The 25,011-nt window shown below is 38.2% G+C and overlaps 1 protein-coding gene across 1 annotated transcript in view; it reads left to right on the top strand.

The window, feature by feature from the left end:
• LOC135774486 (transmembrane protein 272-like) overlaps positions 1-18,422 on the top strand; it is a 154,181-nt gene extending 135,759 nt beyond the window's left edge. Inside the window, exons 3-5 of the mRNA XM_065284624.1 lie at positions 1,483-1,533; positions 1,647-1,853; positions 17,941-18,422. Coding sequence (XP_065140696.1) covers positions 1,483-1,533; positions 1,647-1,853; positions 17,941-18,146 — 464 coding nt within the window. The 3' untranslated portion in view covers positions 18,147-18,422. The remainder of the gene's footprint in view (positions 1-1,482; positions 1,534-1,646; positions 1,854-17,940) is intronic.
• Positions 18,423-25,011: the final 6,589 nt, after the last annotated feature.

Raw genomic sequence — 25,011 nt, 5'->3', positions numbered from 1 at the left:
AGAGGCTCAAAGGGAACGTCCTGTAAGGCTTTCAGCACTATGGACAGGTCCCAATTAGGAATAGGGTGAAGGGCGGGAAGAATTTAGCCTTTGTGCGCCTCTTAAAAACCTAATGACCAGGTCATGCTGACCCACTCGTCTACCGTTTATTGGACCGTGGTGTGTGGATATCGTCACAATATCTACTTTAATAGTAGATGGTGACAGCCTCTTCTCCAAGTGATGTTGGAGATATAAAAGCACAACTCTGATCAAGCATTCTCGGGGGTCTTCTTGTTGAGAAGTACACCAGTCAACAATAAGGTTCCATTTCAGCATGTATGCCTCTCATAGACGGCGTAGACTCCATTGTATGGGTCCCGGCCGCTGTAACACACCCGCTGCCAATAGAGGAAGGGGAGGACGTTGTGTTATGAGCCTGTCTATAGCTCCTGTGTTCCTCTGAAGACCTGGAGAAGAGAGGAGAATTCGGTGTGTGTGTGGTTTGTGGGTGCTGGTTGAAAAACCGGCAGAACAGAAATTAAAACCGAGGAGTGGTGCTTCACCAACTCCCGAAGAGCGATGCCCTCCATCTCCAGGTCTCTCGTCTCAGGGACGCTCTTTCTGCAACAACCCCAGCACGCAGTGTATCCAATTAGCAGAGAGAGAGAGCTCTACTGGCTTTCGAAGCAAAAAATAGTGATTTGGTATTCTCACCTACCTCTAGTTAAATATTCGCAGGGCGGCGCCAGCGGATGCAAATACCTGCATGAGAGTTCATTGGCGTTGAACTAGTTTCTCGAAGTAGATTGGTCCCGTGAAGTGCATTCCCAATTTGTCGGTCACTTCCGTCAGGGAACAAAGGTTTCATATGTAACCGGGATGTTTGCTACACAAGTCTAAGCTAGTGTTCCACAACTAGGGGGCCTCAAGATGATTTTAAATAAGTCAAAACAAGCATTAAAGATGCTATGTGTAGATTGTAGCATCTAGCGGTGAGATTGCGAATTGCAACCAACTGTAAGCTGTGTTTCAATTCAGAAGGCTGCGTCCTTTGTGTCCTCGATAGGTTGCATCCTTTGAAGGATATGGTAAACGGAGGGTCCCCAACCTGGAATTTAATGAGATGTCCTTTGTAGTACATATGGACAGAAAAGGAAACAGGAATTATACCATTGCTATGCCAATACGTTTACAGCATCATTGTGCCCTCACACCAGTCAAATAAATTTTGTAATTTGAAAGTCATTTGAAAATAAAATGTGTTTACATATTGTTTTAACTTGAGCAATGTTTGTGGCGTACATACAACAGATATCTCTTACAGAGACAGATGAGGACATTTGGAAAGGGAGCTGTATATTGGGAGATCTTCACTACACAAATGCTTTTGAACCTGGTTGTAGGGTTGTAACCCTAAAATGAGTTGAGGTAGTACATCCACCAAAAACATTGAAAATTACCTGATTTAATTTTGTTTTGCTTCTTATTTATGTTTTACAGTAATCTCCAAAATCTTTGTGATTGTCTTGCCCATCGCTCAGGTGTCAATTGGTATGTATTTTTTAGGTTTTGGTATTAGATTTTATAATAAATATAATTTTGTAAATACAATAATTTTTTTAACAGTTTAATAGAAAAATAATAATCTGTGTTTTCCTGCACAGGTGCAATACATCTGCATGACTGTCCAGTACAGCCATACATCCCTATTTATTTGCTAGTGTCAGGTGTGTTTGCCTTGGTCTTGGGTTTGCTGTCCTGTCTGCCATGCACACAGGAGCCGGATGATGGAACTCATTCTCCTCTTAGTAGCCTTTGCACCACTTGGAATTCACTGGTGTCACTTTTTCTCTTTTGCTGGTTTATTGCTGGTAAGGCATAACAGTGTGAACACAACATCAATCTAATAAAGACATTAATGTTATTTATTTTTTTATATAAAAAATACATATTTTTATGGTTCTCATTTTTCACTAAACAAAAAAATGCCAACATTTTAAATTGTACAAAAAAATCCACCCAGCCAAAACATTACTAAAAGGGATAGTTAACCCAATTCCTTTATTCAGCAGCGGCCTTAAGCATCTGGGGGCCCGTTTCAATAACTTAAATGGGGCCCTACCAACATAAAACATAATAGAGCAAAAAAACAAGGATTCCTGTTGGTTTGTATCAATGGTATATTATTTTATTACTGCACTTTCAGCTTCACGAACAGGCAGTTCAACAGAAATTATAATAATACCTTATTTAATAGAAACTATATACAATTACAGTTGGAATAAGCCTCACCCTTTCATGGACGCTAACTTCTCTGCTTAATTGATTTGCGCAGTATATTTTCAGCTATCTGCATGGGCTGACTTTAAAAAAACAGCTCAAACATCCCCTCAACTTGAATTATTTATCAAGCAAAGAAGAAAATGTGTATGACTGACACTGAAACGAACTTATAAATAACGATGGGCCGTTTTTTCAGCACCGTAGACAGCTCACCAGGCGTAGATTTCACCTGAGCCCTTTTTAGAAATCCACCCTTCTGTGTTTGAGTGCTGGAAATGCCCTGATAAGTTCATCTTTGTCCAGCGATTTTGTCACCTCATGCTCAATTGAAATCTGAGCAAGAGCTGACGGCATCTATGTAGTTGAATATTTGGCTATAAAAACAGTTTACATACGTTGATGCGGGAGCAAAACAAGACGATTCTCTATCCACTGTAAAAAAATCACCCCTTGTTTATCTAGAGTTCTTGGTCATTATGTTAATTTAATGGAACATTGTGGATGTTGTGTTAGAGGAAAATGCAGTCATGCACAAAATTAAAGACAGTCAGTAAATGCACACAGATGTTATACACATATTTTTAATACAATGAAATACTTCATGAAGGTAAGTATAAAATCCAATCATATGTTAAAAACTTTGAATTAGCGCCCCCCAAAAAAAAACTATTATTAAAAACCTATAGAATCGCTCCTGCACAGCCAAGCCTGATAAGAGAGAGCATGGTCAAATTCAAAACTACGTTTTTGCGCCCTTGAAGGGCACTTAAGGAAAGAAACGCCACTTAAACTATCACTCCAGATAAAATGAATATGACGTTGTTTTCATTGCTCTATCTGCAAGAGTATTTTAGCGGTCACACAATGAGCATAGGTGTGATTGGCAATGGACAAAAAAGCAGGAAAATATACGGCACACCTAATAATAATAATAATACGTTTTATTTATATAGCGCCTTTCCAGAGCTCAAGGACGCTTTACATCAAAAAATAAAATTTTAACAAGATGACAATGATAAGGGACAGATAAGTACAGAAGAGACAAAGACAAGTCCAACAATACAAAACAGAAATTAAGATGCATAACAACATTCAGGGAGATATTGGGATAGATACAGCGTAATCAAATCAGCAAGAGTAGCATTCAGAAAACAGGTGGGTTTTGAGTAGTGATTTAAATTCAGTTATATTATTCACACTGCAGAGAGAGCGGGGAAGAGAATTCCAAAGTTTGGGTGCAATAGTAGAGAAAGACCTGCCCCCCATTGAAGAAAGGCGATACCGAGAGATAACAAGAAGACTAGAGTCAGAGGAACGTAGTGAGCGAGTTGGGGTGTAGGGAACGAGCATATTGCAGAGATAAGGGGGAGCCAAACCATGCAGAGATTTAAAGGTAAGCAGATTTTGAATTTAATACGATGGACTACCGGAAGCCAGTGGAGATCTTTCAAAATTGGAGTGATGTGAGCAGAACGCTTAGTGTGAGTGAGAAGTCTAGCAGCTGAGTTTTGGATATATTGTAACCTGGAGATGGAGCTGACAGGTAGACCAATGAAAAGGGCATTACAGTAATCGAGACATTCAGCGTCTTTAGTAGTGATGATTGGGCGGAGTTGGGCAATGCGACGGAGGTGAAAAAAATGCAGATTTTGCCAGTGAATTAATATGGGACTGAAAAGAAAGCATTGGGTCAATGATTACACCTAGGTTTTTAACAGTATTGGATATTTTGATGTGAGAACCAGCAATTTCACAGGTGAAATTTGAAGAAATATTGGTGGTTAGTGACGGGGTTCCAATAAAAATGATCTCAGTTTTATCCATGTTAAGATTAAGAAAATTTGAATTAAGCCAATCTTTTATGTCCTTTACACAAGCTGAAATTTTGTCAATTTGGGGAGGTAGGGTGGGTGTAAAGATAGAGTATAATTGAATATCATCAGCGTAAAAGTGATAGTTGAGACCATGGCGTAGTAAAATCTGACCGAGTGGTATGATATAGATTATGAATAATAGGGGCCCAAGAATGGATCCCTGGGGAACACCTTGCTTCAGGGGGACAGTAGGTGACTTAGAGTCCTTAACTGAGATGAAAAACTGTCTGTCTGTGAGATAGGAGGAAAACCAGGAAAGAGCAGAACCAGAAATACCCAAATTAGAGAGACGGGTAATGAGTAATTCATGAGAGACAGTGTCAAAGGCAGAGCTGAGATCAAGTAGCAGAAGTATGGAAAGAGAGCCAGAATCAGCTGACAGCAGTAGATCATTCACTACCTTTACCAGCGCAGTTACAGTACTGTGGAGGGGGCGAAAACCAGATTGAAAGGGATCAAGGAGATTATTTTTAACCAGAAAAGACTGGAGTTGGGAGGCTACAGTGCTTTCCAGCAATTTAGCTATGAACGGTAGATTTGAAATAGGGTGGTAGTTAGATAAAACTGAGGGGTCGAGGTTGGGTTTCTTAAGAACAGGGGTAACTCCAGCAGTTTTTAGAGGCAGAGGAAATGCAGCAGATGGAAGTGAAGTATTGATGAAGTGAGAGATAGGTGCAGAGATGAAAGAATGACAAAGTTTCAGGAGAGAAGTAGGAGCAGGATCAAGATGACATGTAGAAGAGTTAGATTTCATAATTAACTTTGAGACTGAAGATGGGGTTGTCAGAGAAAAGCTGGACATATTTTGATTAGATAGATTTGGTGGATGGTTGAGCATTGTATCAGCAGAGAAGCATTGGTGGACAGCATCGGTCTTTTCGAGCAAATAATTCATGAAAGAGCGGCAAGAGCTCATTAGAAGCTAGGGAGTCTTGAGGTGGAGGTTTAGTAAGTTTATTTACGGTGTTAAATAATGCTTTTGGCCTATTACTTGATTGGTTAATTGTGGCGGAGACAAAACTAGAGCGAGCTGAGATGAGAGCAGATTTGTATATTTTGAGATGATCCAGAAAAGCTAAATAATGTACAGTAAGACCAGTTTTCCTGTAAAGATGCTCGAGCCGTCTACCAGTAGCCTTAAGGATACGAAGCTCAGTGGTATACCAAGGAGAGGAATGGGTGGAAGGGACACGCCTAATCTTAATAGGGGCATGTTGCTGTAAGATAGAAGAAATTGTAGAGTGGTATGTAGATAATATAGTGGAGGCAGAGGAAATATTTGAGACATTGGAGAGGTTTGAAGAAACAATAGAGCTACAGAATGATTCAGTATCAATAGCTTTCAAATTGCGGTATGAAATAATAGTTTTAAGGCATTTCTTATATATAGGCAGACTGAAATCAAGGAGTTTATGATCAGAGATACCAGTGTCAGAGAAAGAAATGGAACAGTTATCAGACATTGATGTACAAATCAGATCAAGAGTATGGCCGCGAGTATGGGTAGGAAAATGAACTTGCTGAGTCAAATTAAAACATTCAAAAACTGACATTAATTGATTAGTGTTAGAACAAACAGTATCAACATGAATATTAAAGTCACCAAGCAGGACGATGGGAAATGACAATGAACACGCAAGGGTTAATAGTTCACTGAGTTCAAAAAAGAAGCTCGACAGAGTTTTAGGAGGACGATAGAGCAGGATGATTATAAGAGAGTGAGCCTTCAACACCATATATTCAAATGAATTGATGTCATGAAATTCAGTTGCGTTAGTCAGAGAATGTCGCGGTAAATACCTTTACCATGGAGGTGAGGTCTGGACAGATAATTATATCCGACAGGTGTAAGGAGATTCAACTGCAGAAAATCATCCGGGGCTTGCCAAGTTTCAGTGAGAAGAAAAATGTCAAGCTTATTGTCAGTGATAATTTCGTTGAGATAAGAGGCTTTGTCCGATATTGAGCGACAGTTCAGTAGCGCAAAGCGACGATGCAAAGAATTGAAGTTGGTGATACGTTGCTCGGCATCAGAGAGATTAATTAAACAGCGATGTAAAGTATTGGCGGTGGGTTCTTGTCTGCTCATGGACAAAAATCTACAATTAGTCCAGGTGCATGGCAGGGTATCAGGCTTAGAGCAAAATGTACTTCTGAAAACACGCCGAGATCGGTGTAGGTATCGAGGGCGACGGAGAATCCCTAGACTCCGGCAGCATTCAGACGTCGCTGAATCGAGACGCGGGTGGCGGTTCAAGGCCCTTTACTGAGATGGTAAGTATCCAATATCCATTTTGAAAGTGGGAAAAATGAGGCAGAACAGAGCAGAAAAAAGAAAAAGGAAAAGTTTTCCCTGAGACATGTTAGTGCTGAGCAAAAACAAGCCGATCACAGGCAAAGACCACGTTAGCCAAACCCTCAACGCCACTACACCAGAAACAGCAGACTAAATAGGAGACGACACACCTAGATAGCAAGCTTTTAAACGAGCAGCGCAACCGACAGAGAGAGCGGTAACTCACCCGTCCGAAGAGCCAAACATGGTTGAGACGTTATACAGGTAGAGAGCTCGCAGCAGCCCGGCGGCAAGTTCACAGACAACAATTCAAAAATAATTATAGTCCGGTTCAAAAAATCAGTGGTAAGGAGCTGAGTAATCCAGACAAAGTCTTGATAAACAGATGTATATATCCAAACAGGAAGGAGACAGACTAACAAACAAACAATCCAGGTGCGAAGCGGCAGCACAGACACAGCACAGCGTTCTCGGAAACGACACGTAAACCTACCATGACGTGGCTACATACACACACACACACACACACACACACACACACACACACACACACACACACACACACACACACACACACACACACACATATATAAATTGAAATACAGTTGAAATATAATTTGGGCTCAAAATTGATCGATCTGAGTGGCCAATCGTCAATCTGCGTGGGCAAGTGCCACCCTGACCATTATGTAGCCTTGCCACTGCATCAGACTGAACAAAATCATTTTTGTTGCATTTAAAGGTAAATACATCAATGTGGTGCATTTAAAGAGTAAAAATAAGTGACTACATCTATGAGGATTTTTATGTTCTTGTAAACAAATTTGTGCCCTTTTAGTAAAATCTTTGGTTGCATATAGTAATAATAATAAGGCACACAAACCACATACACATCTTGATAAATGAGATTCGCCATTGGTCAAAACATCTTTAATGTTTATAGAATAATTAGTGGGGGCATTTAATACAGATTAATTATTGATTACAACATTTGAACGCTGAATTTAAAGTGGATACTGTAACATTAAAGTTACTGAATTCAAATGATCTTGTGACTTTTGGGAAAGGCAGTCAAGTGCATTTGTCTTTTGCATAGTTCTTTTGGCAAAGCATCTAACAGTAAAGAGCTACGCGTTTCACAAACTAGTAGATCCACGAATGTGCAGAGGTGTAAAGTACTTGAGTAATTTTACTTGATTACTGTACTTAAGTATTATTTTTGGGGATTTTTACTTTACTTGACTACAGTTAAAAACCATTACTTTTACTTTTACTTAATTACATTTTTTAAGAAAATAAAGTACTTTTTACTCCTTACAATTTTATTTACAGTCAAACGGTACTTATTTTTTTAGAGATCAATTAATTCTATTTCCCTTGCTCTTACCAAAACAACTGAATTGTGCTGATGGCCAGTTTAACTTAAATGTATTTCATTCTGGATCCTTTGGACCATTTTAAGGAATTGGCCAACAGTTCATCTGATAATGAAGATTTTTTCGCTTCTTTGAAACCGATAACACATGAAGTGTGTTCCTGTGTGACACGTTCCATGCCATTTGCAGCTTCTCTATCAAGACTAAGACCTTGTTCACACTGTCAGTCCAAATCTGATTTTGCTGCATATCCAATTTGACAGATTCGCTATCCATATTGTGTATCCCAACTGTTCAGATTTGATCTGTGCGTCCTGTAGCGTTCTGCCATTTTCCGAATTATCTGCACTGTTTCTATGGCAATGACGTCGCGCTGGCACGGCAATCTGCCTCGACGTCTGACGTGTTTACGTGACGCAACAGCATGACATAACCGAAAAGCTACACAAATGCGATCAGGGCGGTCAGACTGAAATGGGTTTCTGGAAATGCGATTTGGAAAAACCATTTCATACCACCACTGGATGTAGCCTGAAACGGATTATAAAAAACGCATTTCGTGTGGTTTTTGGCTGTTCACACATTCTAAATGTGATTGGATTCCTATCAGATATGCACCGAAATCGGATTTGGACTGACACTGCATCGGCTGCCTGTGAGAGTCTTGATAGAGCTTGAATTTTGAAAATTAGCTTCTGCTTAGGTTTAATTTGAGGTTTTACAACTTTGAGTAGCATGTTGCATACTGAAATTAGGTAGTCTTATACTGTAGTTTGATAAGAAATAATTGACGACGGGCAGCTGAATTATAAGATAATAATGCACACCCTAGGTCAGGGGTTCTCAAAGTCCGGACTCCGGTCCGGATCCGGACCCGACGGCAACTTGATCCGGACCCGCGTCCACTTCATATTACAAGTGCATTAATTTCTATGTGATTAATTAAATGTGTGCATTTGCTATTTTACAAATGCATATTAAACTTGTAAACCATTCGTTTAGTTTTTTTATAGATGTAAGAGTATTCCTGGTCCGAAAATAAAACGAGTTATTTAAAAATTTCCTGTGTGACGCTGTAGCCATCGCACCCAGATATTAGGGACTTTAAGCAACAGCTGGGAATGGAACGGCTACGGCGACCGGAAGCAAGCTGTCAGACCGCCATAGCCAAGAACGTAAAAATCACTAAGCAACCGTAAACAGGACAGCGCAACGCGGTATTAATTCATTTATTAAGATACAAAAATATGTCATGTAAAAAAGCAAGAGAAGGATTGCTTTTGGCATTAAATGACAATCTTTTGTCAGAAGAAGAGTTTTTACTACTGTATGATGTAAATAAGTCTAAAAACCTAAAACTGAAAATGTTGAATACTTAAAAATCTTTAAAATAAGCTTACATTTAAAACATTTGAACACATATTATATAAAAGACTTGTGGTACAATCATAAACTGATGCAATTACAATGTCATATGCCATAAAACATAACATTTATTTACATAATCTCTCACGTTGTAGCGACTACGGCAAATCAGCTGTTCTCCCGTAGTAGACCGTTACAGTAGAACGTCACAAAGTAGCAGTTAAATTCGCGCATGCGCAATACAACGCCATAATGCCGTTGCCGTTCCACCAGAGGCTGTTGCTTAAAGTCCCTAATATGCACAGCTACTTCATGTACTACAGCTTTTGATCAGTCCTTACCAATCACTGTTGGTTTGGGTCGTTTAAAACATGCATTTAAAAAAGCAACACTCTTCGAACATAATCCAGTGTTTCCCATACATAGGCTCTACTTGGGCGCTGCGCCCAGGTAAATTGCGACCCGCCCAGGTAAAAAAATCACTTAACGAATTTCCGTATTTTCTGAACTCGACTGGATGACCCGTGTTTTGGAGAGAGAGAGAGAGAGCACGAGAGAGAGAGCGCGAGAGAGAGGTGGGGGTCGGGTGACCGTGAAGATGATGCACGCGTCATAAACTCATCATCCAGCGCGGCAAACTGGATCAACTGCAGCAGCACATACGGAGCAGCCAGGGAACACACTGCGACCAAAATGGTCGCATATGCTTATGTGCATATGTGTTTATAGCATCTAAGTTGGCTTCATTTTGCGTGCAAGCACGTTGTGTCTCTCCGGTTGAGTGTCCATTCACGTGCTCTCTGTTTCTCAATGAATTGGGTGCGACGCGAAGCAACCTCAGTGTCACATTGTATCCTTTCATGTTTCTGAACTTGAGCAGAGTTTTACCATTAGAGGTCTTTCTTTACTGAGGACATGGGACCCGTACGGTTCCGGGTTTATATTTTAAATGGTCAGATGGGTCCGGGTCGGTCCTAGTTCATTACTTCGGGTCCCAAGTCTGATTAATATTGTGTGTAAAACCCGAGTCGATCGGAGAACGGCCGTGAGCGTTACCGCGCTAAAGCTCGAGTGCTGTTTTAAGTATTGTTTATACTCGCGCTTTGGTCCGCAACGCAAGCCTCTGCAGATCGCACGCGCGTCTGACCAAACGGACGAGGCGTTTATAGTTGACGCGCTCGCTGTTGCACTATTTTTTGAACCACCAGGGGGCGACGCGAGCAATAAAGTCAAAAACAAACTCAAAGAAGAGGATAGAAGAAGTCGTCCGCTGGAACAACCCTGGTGCTTTTAACATTAGAGTTTGATATATAACTACGAGAACATGAATAAAACAATAATCTTTTAAATATGTCTTTATTAAACATTATCATTTCATTAACGTTTTTTACTAAACAAACAGTACGTATATACAAAATCTTAAGGTTTGTATTTTATTCCTCATCTAGAGGTTCATTCAATACAAATATAAGCCAAACATTCTGAATCATGTAAAAGAATTCGTGTTTTAAACTGCAAAGTTTCCATACTTTACTTACAGAGTGTCAGATAAATATATACATTGTTTTGCTTGGATTGATCAAAGAGATACGTCACAGGCTTGCCTGCTCGGACAGAATCGCCTCGAGTTCGGTCATTTTCGGATGCGGAGACGCGCGGAAAGTTACAAAAAATGCCGTGCACAGCGCCACGCGAAATGGGGTCTCGCGCACCCAACGCGCGTGACCGCCCACTCCGCGTTGACGTCATTTTTGCCGCGGACGCGTCGAGTATAAACATAGCTTTAAGGGCCGGGTATACTTTTTTTCCGCGTCCGGCTCGCGCGCGCACGCGTCCGCGCAGCTTTCCGGGTATAGTCCCCGCGGCTACACGCGGATGGCCGCGTTCGACACTATACGCAATGCAATTGATTTCTTATTCAAATTATTAGGCTCTCAGGGCAGCACTGATTTGGCGACATTTACAGTACATTAAAACATTAGGATAGGTGAAGAAAAGTAACTGATCCACCATTGCAAACACAGTTTAGAACAAACAAGAAGACAACAAAGAACAGGAATCAAACAAACATGCTCCACAGCTTTCTGTTCTTGGAAGAAGTAAAAGTTAAAGAAGAAAAACGATAGTGTGTGTGCAAATGCTGTCTATTTCCTTTGTATAATTGTTTATAGTGGAGTGTCCTGTCTAAATATTTTCACGCGCATGCGCTGTCGTACGCAGACTGTACGCGCACTGTCCGCGCGGTCTCAAATTTTGGGCTGCACGCGGACGGTCCGCACACGCGGACGTCCCGAGTATACTTTCGGCTTTAGCGTGCCTCCGGTTTCTATGGCGATAGCAACTGGCTCTTGTCACGACCACGCGCCGCTTCATTTTCTTTATCCCATTTTTTAATAATCTTACTATTAATAGACAATATCTTTACTAAAATCTAAACAGTTTGCACAGAGATTGTAAAGCAGTGCTAATACTGAATGAGCAAAGCTCTAGCTGACTCAGGATATAAAAAACGCAAAGCTGTAATGTAAAGTCTGTCATCGGGACAGCAAGTAGACTTTTAAATCTGAAATAATTAGTGGATTAAGCTTTTTTTAATCGGCAAAAGAGAAATAGAAAGCAGAAGCAGTAAAAGTGCCTATCTTATAGAAGTTATTAACATTATAACATCAGTCACATTTATAATCTATAGACCTGATTATAGATATAGGCACTGTCAATTGCTTCATATATCGCATATATAGTGCAAAAACATAAAGTGTTTTCGTGGTGCTTTGACAAACAGTGTCAGCTTTGTTTATGGCAAAAAAGTTTGGGGTGGTTAGATTAATGAACTATAATGTGAAATTAATATGAATGTTTTATAAATCAAAGTATTGTGTTGTGTCACACATTATTAGTTCTTTGTTACATGTATAGTAGACCATTTTTTGTCGGTGGATAATAATGATTGCCCTTTTCACCAGCTACCACCACAAGTAAATTTCAGATCTGTGGGAAACACTGTAATCATTATACATATTCTTTATTATCATGAAAATACCTGAAAAGGTTTGAAGAACAGCAATATAAATATATCCTTAAGCCATTTCCTGGAGCTCCGTGTGTCTGATTCTTCATCTGCAGCGCATATTAAGTTTCGGCCCAAGAGCGCCCCCTGGCTTTTGGATGTAGCGGCATTTCACCGTAATTCATTGAGAATAGCAAGCATCATCAGCCAATTTATAAGTGCACCCCTAATTTTGGTCAGTGTCTCTGCCTACAACAACATTTTTTTTGCCATGGTTTATGCATATGATGGAGAACAAACTGTGTCATTTCTCTAATTAGGTTGCTCTGTATTTTGCACCTGGTTACTTTTGGCATATTTCTTGTGTTTATTTTTTTATTTTTTTTACTTTAAATGCAAAATACACTTATGTTTTTCCCAAACTATTTGTGTTGATTTGTTATATAAACAAATGATTTAAATAAAGTTTTTCCGGACCTATGAAAATTATGGGAATTCAGATTTGGACCTTTGAATGTAAACTTTGAGAACCCCTGCCCTAGGTGGTAAACGATGCAAAGCAGAGTGTCGTTACACCGCAGGTGTGCATTATTTTTGAATAATTCAAAGGACTGGAGTCATTTATTCCGCTTACACCACGGTTACCACAAACATTGCTTTGGTGCCTATTTTTAAGACATTTTAAAGGTTAGGTGTGGGGTTATCAAAAAATCATCAACACCCATTGAACATTTCTCGGCCAATCAGAATCAAGCATTCAACAGACCCTGGTAAATACAAACTGTTGTAAAGCAGGATAAAACCTTGTCTGTGTTTCATTCACTTCATTTTTTTAAACCTCATTCACACAGACCTCTGGTCCCAGAAAATACCCGTAAAATTGCCAGACAAGCGTCTGTGTGAACAAAAACTCGTTCCGTTAATCTTCTGGGATCGTTGCCGGAAAGAGGACCTAGTAAGATACGCGGGTAACCCTCTGTGTGAACAAGAATGCCATAAAGGGCGTGTCGAAGTGAGGACGCGCGCGTCATCATCACAACACAAGTTATGGTTCAGCTCCTTACAACGAGAGATAACATGTATATAAACATTCACAACGAGAAATGTTGCAAACTAACATGTATATAAACATTCACCACGAGAAATGTTGCAAACTAGATTGAAGCAGTTATCAGGAAATGATATATGAGACGCATAAACAATGACGCACGTGCCGTAGTGAGGACGCGCGTGTCATGGCAACATGAAGTTGGTTCAACTCTTTAAAATCAGGGATTTACAACATTCACTACGAGAAATGTCAGCATACTAGACTGAAGCGGATATCAGGTAAGTTAGCTCGTTACTTACTGCGTTGAAACGGAGATCATTCAGCAGCATAAAAGAATATCGCGTCACGTGCTCATTTGAGCTATAATAAACGAAAATACCCGCATGTCATCCCAACGAGATATATTGTTCAGCTCCTCAAAATGCGGGTTTTAAATGCATATAAACAATCACGATGAGAAAAGTCTGAAAACTGTATCAAAGCAGAAATCAGGGAGCTTGTCAAATATACACTCTGAAGCTGAGATCATTCACCAGAATAGAACTGTGCATTCACGCGCTCCTTTGTAGTCTTATCATAAACAAAAATGCACGCGAGTTGTTTCTGGAGAGAGAAATAATAAATAATATGCAAACTTCAGACGCTGCGTAGAAGAGAGGGCGGGACTTTCAACATGTCACGTGTCTTTCCGGGACCATCAGATGCCGTGTAAACTTGGCAGTGTGAATGAATAAAATATCAAGCGGTCCCGTAAAATTCCAGGATGCCTGTCCCGTGTATCTTACGGAAAATCTGTGTGAAAAGGGCTTTAGAGATTAAAAGCTAACACGAATATCTAGTTTTCATTCTTCCTGATACTTTTACTTTTTTGATACTCAAGTACAATTTTAATGTGGTACTTTTTTACTTTTACTCAAGTATGATTCTGGCCAGATACTTTTACTTTTAATTGAGTAAAATTTACACTCAGTACTTGTACTTTCACTTGAGTAACATTTTTGAGTACTTTTTACACCTCTGCGAATGTGTGTGTTTGTCATTATATTGTAACACTACCTTCGGTTTTGTTGATGTGTTACTCTGAGGGGGTTCAGATTTTTGACATGTACTGACATACAAAAATTCACAAAACAAATTAGCTTATAAAACAATTTTATTTTTCACACAGTGCTTGTGAATCAATGTTGATTATCAGCAGTGAGAGAAACCAACAAGAACCTCCAGCTTGCTTTTCACTGGGCTTTGAGCTCTCCCAGCAGCACTAATTATGAACACCATGATGAGACATAAGTGATATAAGAAAAAGAATAATACTGAAAAGTCCTTTCTAGAAAAAAACAAATAACTAACATTAGTGTTTTTTTTACACAACAAAACAGCAGAAAAAAAACCCAATCCATACTTACAGTTGAGCAGAAACTCAAAAGTTCTCAACAAGGAATCAGTAAAATGGAATGATAGCTTGAGTGGAAACCATGAGGCTTCCCTCTACCAAACAAATTCACTTCCTCTATGGTAGCTCAGCTTATATGCTGGTTACCTCCAGGCACTAGCGCCCTCAAGTTGCTCCTAGAGGTACTACACTGCTTTGCAGCTATCCCTAAGAAATCCCCAAAAATAAAAGAAGCAAAAATAATACAATAAAAAAACAGGTAACATCTTGTCTGTTACAATATTATTCTGTAATCGCAAGCGTTACTGCCAGATTCACAAACCATTAAGAGGAGCAAACGTATGCGTGTGTTTGTCAGGATGATGTTGGATCTGATTCGCGTATATGCGTGCGTTAATGTAAGTGATTACAGAATAATATAATACAAGCAAACTTTTTGAGAAAAACGCAACTTTATATTGATATCGCTAGGCCGCATTTCACCTCAACGAGAAATCTGATATTTACATTACTGGCATAGCCTGATTTTAAACGGACAGTTTTGTCAAAGCAGCAAACAACTGGCTGGTTCTCTTAATTTCTTAATAAAATGCCTTTTGTCTCAGCCTATTCCTTCTATCCATGTCCAGCGCCACTGATTTAAGTCCTTTATCAATTAGGTCATCTTACCTAGGCTTCATATAGTTTTCATCCTGCTGACAAAGTTAAATTGTTATGACTTCTCCGCGGCGCGCGGCATCTGCAGCTGGATCTCAGCCACACCTCAAAGACCCCTCCCAATTCTAGTTTGTTAGTTTGGTTGAGAGTGAAAGACGTGTTCCTCTCATTCTATTTGTAGGCGAACGCATGATTTTTTTATTCGCAGGCAACACCAAACGCCGGTCATATTATTGCAAACTCTTTGGTGAGCTCTGCTTTGAATTAAGTTCCTTCGTGACAAATAAATAGACTACTTGCGGAGTGATATGCGGTCATTTATAACGGTGCCTTGCCCCCCCACACAAAACAATTGGATTTGCATGATTCACGAAAGCCTCATTTTCAGGTCGGAAAAGCCGGAATTCCGGATTTATCCGGAAGAATCACACCCCTGAATGAGACACAATTGCGCAACTCTCTGCACAGCTCTGATCTTCGAAGGAAATGAATAGGGCATATGGATGAGTACTTCCAATTGGTATTCTCTCCATATGTGTCGGAAAATTGGTCCGAATGAATGTGCACGGCACTGGCTAACCATGGGCAACACAATTAATGAAATTTCGGTTTTCACAAAAATAAGGCTATTAAGCTTTCGTCTAATGATCCCGATTCTAAAGAATAATGAAACCTCTGGAATTATCTATAGAATGCTGCTGTAAACAATTCTACATTGACGTATAAAAATGAAAGAATTGACTTTAAAAAAACATAATTTAAATGGCCTATAAAACATATTAATGCAAAACATATATTTCATATTAATAATCCAATGTCTATCATAGGCTAAAGTGCGTAGGAACGTTCGATAGAAAAATAAAGAGCGGAAATTAATTGATTTTAAATGAAAAATATGTGATTGCTTAACGCCCACTGGCACTGACAAAGTGACCCCATCTTCAAACGTTCTGGCGCCAGGGCTGGAGACCCCCTTGGAGGGCGGGGCCCATTTTAATTTAAACGGGTGAAACATAGGTAAGACTGTGTTTGCCTTTGTTCTGTTTAAACAAAGGGAATATTTTGAGCAGTGTTTGTAACCAAACAGTTTTTGAGCACCATTCACTTCTTTTCTTTATATCCTACTATGAAAGTCAGTGGTGGTCCTGCTTTTTGCTTGCTCGACAGCACACGCATAAAGGTAAAGCTAATCTTGCGGGATAGACCATTTTGCAAGATGTAAACAACACTGGTAAGTTTTTTAGTTTGCATTTATTTTAAATTTTTAGTCAGTTCCTAATTTTTTGTTGGTTGTATTTTGTTCTAATATTAATCAATATTAATATTTTGTTCAGTGCTAAAAAACGAAAACAGGAATTGCCGCTGAACCAGTGTTGTTTATATCCTGCAAAATGGTCTATAGCGATGATGCTGGTGGTGTCGATTCTCTCAGACCAATCAGTGATCTACAGTGTATACATTTGTGGGATGGATTACAGGCGTGTCGTTATATTTGCGCTGCCTACTGCTGTAAGTGAGAGCGTCTTTGTACATTCATTCATTTATTTCTCAGTCCGCCACAAAATTAAAATTGACCACCACAAATAGATGTTTGCAAAAGGCATTTATCACTACCTCTGTCTCACATGACAGTTTTTGTAGAAACACAGATGGCGTCAGTCGACATGCTCCACTGAGCCTCATTTTAGGTGCATTTATGCATATATGCGGACGTGCGCGTCGGGAATGTCCTGCCACAAACTGCAAGTCTGGATAAAAACTGTTATGGTGTTTCTGATTCCTAACCTGTGGATGTTTTTCATCGCTAAAAGGGAGTTTGGGAACTTACAGCAAAGCACAGTTGACAACAGGTTTACTTGAGACAGCGCAAACTAGCATAAAGGTAAAGCTAATCTATTACATTACAGCGGTGACGCTGTTAGTGACGATTCTCTCAGACCAATCACTGATCTACAGTGTTTTCATGTCACGTTTTGGTATCAGTTAGGGTCGCTTGGAACCCTGACCGAGGGGATACAGAAAAACGTATCGGGTACTTCACCCAGTGGAAAAGCCCCCAAAAGTAACCTGCCCAAACCGTAGTGTACTATGCAATGAAAAAGCCTCAACATATCTGTACCTTTTATATCAATGTCCGATACTGATTCTTCAAGTTGATATGCAAGCTCTTTGATGACTGTTACTGTTAACATTTTTTCTAGATAAAGTAATACCACAGATGTTGCCTGTTATATTACTTGCAGTAATTAAATATATTATTGTTTTAATAGAGAATCAAATAAATAAGCACAACAAATATTTCTTCTGCAAAGAAGGACAGCTGTAAGGACCGGAGTGCATCCTCATAGAAAATACACATGATTTCTGGAAAGAAAAGAGAGAAATCCAAATCTGCACATCGCACATTGGCAACAGGTTATAAAAATGCTCGCACTGGGTAAAAATGCTTCTAATTGCAGCCCCATTCAGGAGCCCGAAAATGACAAAAGTAAACAGAAAGATCAGTTCATGAGATCAGCAAATTTAGCGAGTACAGATCGAGTTATTTAATGCCGTTATGGGCCGATACCGATCTGCCGCCGATAGATCGGATCATCCCTAATTTACAGGTTATAACATTTTATACAACCCTCACACAGCTTTTTTTCTTTTACAGGTAACATATGGATCTACTCAATTTACCAGCCTAATTACATCAGTGGCAAGGAACAGTACTGCGATAAGACACTGTATCTGTTTGCTTTCTGGACCACAACATTGGTCTATATTTTTCTGGGCATCATCTTTCTAGGGGGTTGCTGTATGTTGTTCTGCATGTGTTTGTTAGGAAAAGTGAGTGGAAATGCGGATAATGATGTGTGATAGACAGGTACATCAGTAAAACACTAAGGAAAACACACAAGTTCATTTTCTGTGCACTTAAGCGGTTTCAGGTCTTATGATTTCCCCATCCTCCTTTATTTCTGATTTAGAGATCATTCATTTTCTTATGTATAGATTTTTGTTTGTATTTGGTTAAGAATCAGATTCTTTCTTAACAGAGAAAAACATGCATTTAACTTTTCTGGTTTGCTGTCTATATATTAGTATCAGAATGATAATGTTTGATAGTTTAATAAATTAATATAGATCATGTTATACATTTGTTTGTTCCTTTGTGTATTCTTGATTGTTTAAACTAAGAATTGTTATGAACTAAGAATTCGGATTCTCCATTTTACAGGTGGTAATACTATAGTTTTCTCTTTTTGAAAAGTGTGACTATATTGTCACAATAATGCATAATAATTGCAATGTGCAATTACACACATGCACAGACAGGGGCAATGAAACTTTTATATGCAACACTGTTACCCAATAATAGCAATGAGTGATTCCTTCCAAGTATTCCAAAGGTTTTGTGTCAGTTTGCGAAGCCTCCTGCACAGCGGTGAAAAAATAAGATATTTTCAACTTTAAAATTCAAAGATCGTATTATGAACTGTTTGAATATATTCCATATTGATTCATTTGGATTTACAGATGTTTAACATTAAAATTGATGCATGGGAATAATTTAAATAAATTTTTGAAATACCCATCACTCTGTCGCATGTCTCTTACTATAGGAAACATCGAGTCTTTAAGATTTAGTTCCTTTGACGTTTTTACTTTCATTCAATAAAGCACATGTTCTGTAACATTCACACGCAGGGACGTGCACAGGGGGGTTGCTCAGGTTGCTCGGGCAACTGCCCATATGCCCTTCTCGACTCAAGTTGCCCTTCCGAGGTGGAAAAACATAAATTGTACTTTTACTTCGTTTACACTATGCAGCGTTCCTTCGTTACTGTATTTTAATTAATTACGAAATTTTTATTTTATTTTTAAATTGCTATCTTATGTTTCTGGCGCATTCGCGAATTAATTACTCGTTTGAGTCGTTTCCTTACAAAGTGTTGAAAATAAATGAGTCTTTTGAGTCGATTCTTTACAAAGCGAATGGGCCACACGTTTTAAATTGGTTCGCGAATCAGTTTGAATGAATTGTTCAGATCGCTGCAAAAACAGAATCGTCCGAAGCTGTTTTACTCGTAACCTATGTAGAAACACGCAGAATATAACCAGTTTTGGGTGACGTGGAAATTAATTTACCAATCTTTTAACTAAAAGCAAAACTTTGTACCCGCCATTACACACACGCGACCTGTTCGTCCATCGTCAGACACAGTTAAACGCGTGCAACCTCCAGAAGCATTGTAGCACAGATTAAAGGAAAACCATCGATGATTGACATCTGATTCGCTGTATACTGTACTGTATGATGTAAGTGATTCTCACAAAACACACGTGACATGACAACGTAAGAAAACATGAGTTTTGTCTAAAATCATTTTTATGTAAGTGTAAACTGTCAATGTCCTCAGACCATCTTAGGAGATTTCTAACTTTATACATATGCAAAACTGTTGTCAGTTTACTTGTCTGATATTTCAGCTATAAGCTACATCAACATTGAGACTAGAGTTAATTTGTTAATTTGAAATGCTTGTCTATTCTGTGTTTGTATTCTTTTTTTCTGTACTGTTTGTGTATGTTGCAGTTTTACACATACTGTAGATGTGCCCTTCATAAGTATTCTTCTGTTTGTTGTGGAGTCAAGAAATGTCTAAACATTAAAAGATGAACATGAGACAAAAGTATCTGTCACATTATTTTTTTAATGGTCACTTAGCTGTGTCCTGATTGTTTACACATGAAAAGCATAAAATGTGTAGGATCAGTTTGATTCACTTATGTGCATTTGTGTACAACATACATAAGTCAGCATTTAAAGCTGTTGTTCTTTGTTGTTAAAGCATGTATGTGTTGAAACATAAACAAAGGTTAATAAAATGTGACATTCTAAACTTCTGACATACTGATATTTATCTTACCAATTTCTGGTCTCCACAGCAAACAGAAAAATCTTGTCTTTACAGTTCTGATACTTATGGAGGGCACTGTATTGTGTGTGTGTGTGTGTGTGTGTGTGTGTGTGTGTGTGCGCGTGCGTGCGTGTGTGTGTGTTTGCGTGTGTATATCTAGATTTATTTTTTCATGAGTAACTAGTACCTCGCTACTTGAGTATTATTTTCATTGCATACTTTTTACTTCTACTTGAGTAATTATTTATTTAGTTACTTGTACTTTTACTTGAGTAAAGTTTTTGGCTACTCTTTCCACCTCTGTTAAATCTTCATGAATTTAGGCTGAGTTTGCCACGTTTAAGCCTAAATAATCAGACAGATAGCAGCTAGCTATCATAGCTTGCAGACAAGCAGCCTAGGCTACAATTTTTTTGGTAGGCATTAGGCAATATTTGCTGATTTTAATAAAGACCCTGTTATTCTCAGTCCTTCATATAGGCTGTGAGTTAAAAAAAAAAAATAGGGGGGGGGGTGCCCTTTATTTAGGTCAGAGCAACTGCCCCTAAAAAATCCTGTGCACGTCCCTGTTCACACGTACGTAAAACAACGCGAAAAAATTTTGCTATATTTTTTAATATTGTTTGAAAAGAGTTTCCTGAACCTATAGATACATTTTGCACCGGAATAGCCCTACATTTTAAAATATCAAAATAGGCCAACATAATTTGTTTAAAATATATTCTAAAACCTTGTTAAATTATTTTAGAGTAGTAGGCATTCTCTATAGGCCATCCACAGTTCATTCTTGTTCATTTTCTGTGTGTATCATTTTTCCATGCATGCACAAATTTTTTTACGTTTCCATTCTGAATAAACAAACAGCGCAGTTTACATGCTTCGTACTTGTTGCATTAGTTCATTAAGATCATTCTGAACAGAATTGTGTAGTTCAAACTACTCTGAATTGAAGTTGAGAACATCACTGCTCACTATTTAAACATTGTCGGATTTAATTTGGGTTCGGGCTCATAATTACAGTCAGGGGCACCATAAGGGGTGGGGGGGTTAGGACGATTCTAAGGGCCCATGAACTTTTACAGTTAATGTGTCGGGCCAGACCTGGACACAACGTGCACTGCTTTCGGTAGGGTCGGGCTTGGTTTTTTGGGCCCAATCTAAGCTCTAATACAGATGACGACGTGGAAATAGTTTTAGCTTTAAAGCAATATCAATTTTGGAAGTCATTGGAAAAACTCAGTAATACAATAGTCCGTGACATTAAAAGTAATTTTTTATGTGAATTTCAAATTCTATCAAAACTCTTTACTAAGCCACATAAAAAGAAGGTTGTGGAAATCTTAGGAACAGTTCTGTGTGGTTGACTTCACAGACAAGGATTAAGACTAAATTACATGTTTGAGCTGTCTCAAAAATAACTTTCACTAAAATAACCAAAAGAGACCTTTCCAAAAGTGATATAAAGGTGTATTTAAAAGGTGTATTTAATACAAAATCTGTGTGCCTTAAGTCGTTTATACTAAATGTTTAAAACAATACAATTAGAGCAATTAAAATTAAGCAATAAAACAATAACCTGTGCTGCTTCAGAGTGTGTCCCACAGTGAACTGTTACAGTTCAATTCTTCAAAAAATCTCTCAGGATTATTGCAGGATTATTGCAAATACTTGAACATCCTGCTTGTAACAAATCTATATGTCATACACTAGACATTTTCAAGGATTTTTACAATAACCTACTGGCAACACTATTTCCATTTTACAGTATCTGAATGCTACTGTAAATGTGTAATACAGTGTGCTACTGTAAAAACCTCAGGTTTACAGTATACTACTATATACTATACTACTATTATTTTCATTTTTTATACATTAATTTGTACTATATTTAAATTAGCTATATATTTTTTTATAAAATTAATTTTAACCTACAGATACTGCTAAAATATAATTCAAAGAGACAATTTTAAATATTGAAGCCTTTAATACAAATACTTTAAGGGTGAAAATTACATTTAAAACATACACATTTTAAATAATTTGCAGTAATACAGTCTTGTTCAAAATAATAGCGGTACAATGTGACTAACCAGAATAATCAAGGTTTTTAGTATATTTTTTATTGCTACGTGGCAATCAAGTTACCAGTAGGTTCAGTAGATTCTCAGAAAACAAATGAGACCCAGCATTCATGATATGCACGCTCTTAAGGCTGTGCAATTGGGCAATTAGTTGAAAGGGGTGTGTTCAAAAAAATAGCAGTGTCTACCTTTGACTGTACAAACTCAAAACTATTTTGTACAAACATTTTTTTTTCTGGGATTTAGCAATCCTGTGAATCACTAAACTAATATTTAGTTGTATGACCACAGTTTTTTAAAACTGCTTGACATCTGTGTGGCATGGAGTCAACCAACTTGTGGCACCTCTCAGCTGTTATTCCACTCCATGATTCTTTAACAACATTCCACAATTCATTCACATTTCTTGGTTTTGCTTCAGAAACAGCATTTTTGATATCACCCCACAAGTTCTCAATTGGATTAAGGTCTGGAGATTGGGCTGGCCACTCCATAACATTAATTTTGTTGGTTTGGAACCAAGACTTTGCCCGTTTACTAGTGTGTTTTGGGTCATTGTCTTGTTGAAACAACCATTTCAAGGGCATGTCCTCTTCAGCATAGGGCAACATGACCTCTTCAAGTATTTTAACATATGCAAACTGATCCATGATCCCTGGTATGCGATAAATAGGCCCAACACCATAGTAGGAGAAACATGCCCATATCATGCTCCATGCTTCACTGTCTTCACTGTCTACTGTGGCTTGAATTCAGAGTTTGGGGGTCGTTTCACAAACTGCCTGTGGACCTTGGACCCAAAAAGAACAATGTTACTCTCATCAGTCCACAAAATGTTCCTCCATTTCTCTTTAGGCCAGTTGATGTGTTCTTTGGCAAATTGTAACCTCTTCTTCATATGCCTTTTTTTTAACAGAGGGACTTTGCGGGGGATTCTTGAAAATAGATTAGCTTCACACAGACGTCTTCTAACTGTCACAGTACTTACAGGTAACTCCAGACCGTCTTTGATCATCCTGGAGGTGATCATTGGCTGAGCCTTTGCCATTCTGGTTATTCTTCTATCCATTTTGATGGTTGTCTTCCGTTTTCTTCCACGTCTCTCTGGGTTTGCTCTCCATTTTAAGGCATTGGAGATCATTTTAGCTGAACAGCCTATCATTTTTTGCACCTCTTTATAGGTTTTCCCCTCTCCATTCAACTTTTTAATCAAAGTACGCTGTTCTTCTGAACAATGTCTTGAACGACCCATTTTCCTCAGCTTTCAAATGCATGTTCAACAAGTGTTGGCTTCATCCTTAAATAGGGGCCACCTGATTCACACCTGTTTCTTCACAAAATTGATGACCTCAGTGATTGAATGCCACACTGCTATTTTTTTGAACACACCCCTTTCAACTAATTCAACTAATTGCCCAATTGCACAGCCTTAAGAGCATGCATATCATGAATGCTGGGTCTCATTTGTTTTCTGAGAATCTACTGAACCTACTGGTAACTTGTTTGCCACGTAGCAATAAAAAAATATACTAAAAACCTTGATTATTCTGGTTAGTCACATTGTACTGCTATTATTTTGAACAAGACTGTACATTTTAAAATAACATAAATTATAAACATACATATGTATAACACTGATAACAGGTTTAGTTAATCCAAAAATTATAATTGTATAATTTAAACACAATGATTTTCTTTGACCTTTAACCCAAAATGCTGATGTTTTAAGTTTTCCAGTTACAATGGGAGTAGACTGTGATCACCTCTAAGGCTTTTAAAGGATGCAAACACATTATAAAATGGCTCCACATTATACGTGCTATGCTATATATGAAGAGTTTGGTTCCAAAACGCAATAAATCCATTTTGACAAATTTCTGTAAAAACGTGTTTTCTATACCAAGAAAGTGACAAGATGAAAACCACTATTTTCTGTTACAAACTTTCACATGGCATCTTTAGGTTATAATAAAATTAAAAATTCAAATCCATAACTTGATTTTCAAAGATTTATTGTAAAAACTGATTATTTTTTCCACAAAATGCAGTAAATCCATGCCAAGTTTTTTTTCCAAAATTCTATAAATCTATTGAATCAGTGTAAATGTGCATTCTGCTTTGCCTTTTAATAATCTTTTAGTTGAACAGTTGTACAAACTGATAAAAAAATAAACATTAATGACATTAATCAAAACACTTACTTTGTCATATTAAGAACACTATTATTGCTGCGGTTATAGTTGAGGTTGTCGCTTAACATTTTTCACAGCGATCAGCTGTAAAATTTTTTGAGTAAAATAATGGAAAGTTTTTCATAAAATCCCTTTTATCAATGTGTTAGCACGAGAGAAGCTTGATGCTGTCGGGAGAACAAGCAACTGGCTCCGAGTGCCTCCTGTGTAAATTATTAGATGTTGCTGGCTCACGTTTCCAGTCACAGAAAACCACAGGTTGTTTTTGTTTGTTTGTTGATCATGAAGTACAAAGTAGATGAGAAAAACTAGGACTCTAATGTTTTTTTTCTCACAGTGACAGCGGAGGCAAAACACGGAGCTTTATGCTGAACAGGCAAATATTAACAAATCAAGTAACAAAATACTACTGCGATTAAAATATCAATAAACATGTAAAAATCTGAATTGAACTAAACTCATCTGAAACCATCTTGTGTAATAAACGCATGAAGGCAGATTAATGCAGACTCTTGTCATTAGATTTTGTATCTTTACCTTAGATAGG

Source organism: Paramisgurnus dabryanus, chromosome 5 (genome assembly GCF_030506205.2).
Source record: "Paramisgurnus dabryanus chromosome 5, PD_genome_1.1, whole genome shotgun sequence".
In the NCBI taxonomy this organism is placed as follows: Eukaryota; Metazoa; Chordata; class Actinopteri; order Cypriniformes; family Cobitidae; genus Paramisgurnus; species Paramisgurnus dabryanus.
The sequence above is the reverse complement of the archived record's forward strand: the minus strand, read 5'-3'. Positions and strand labels throughout refer to the sequence as shown.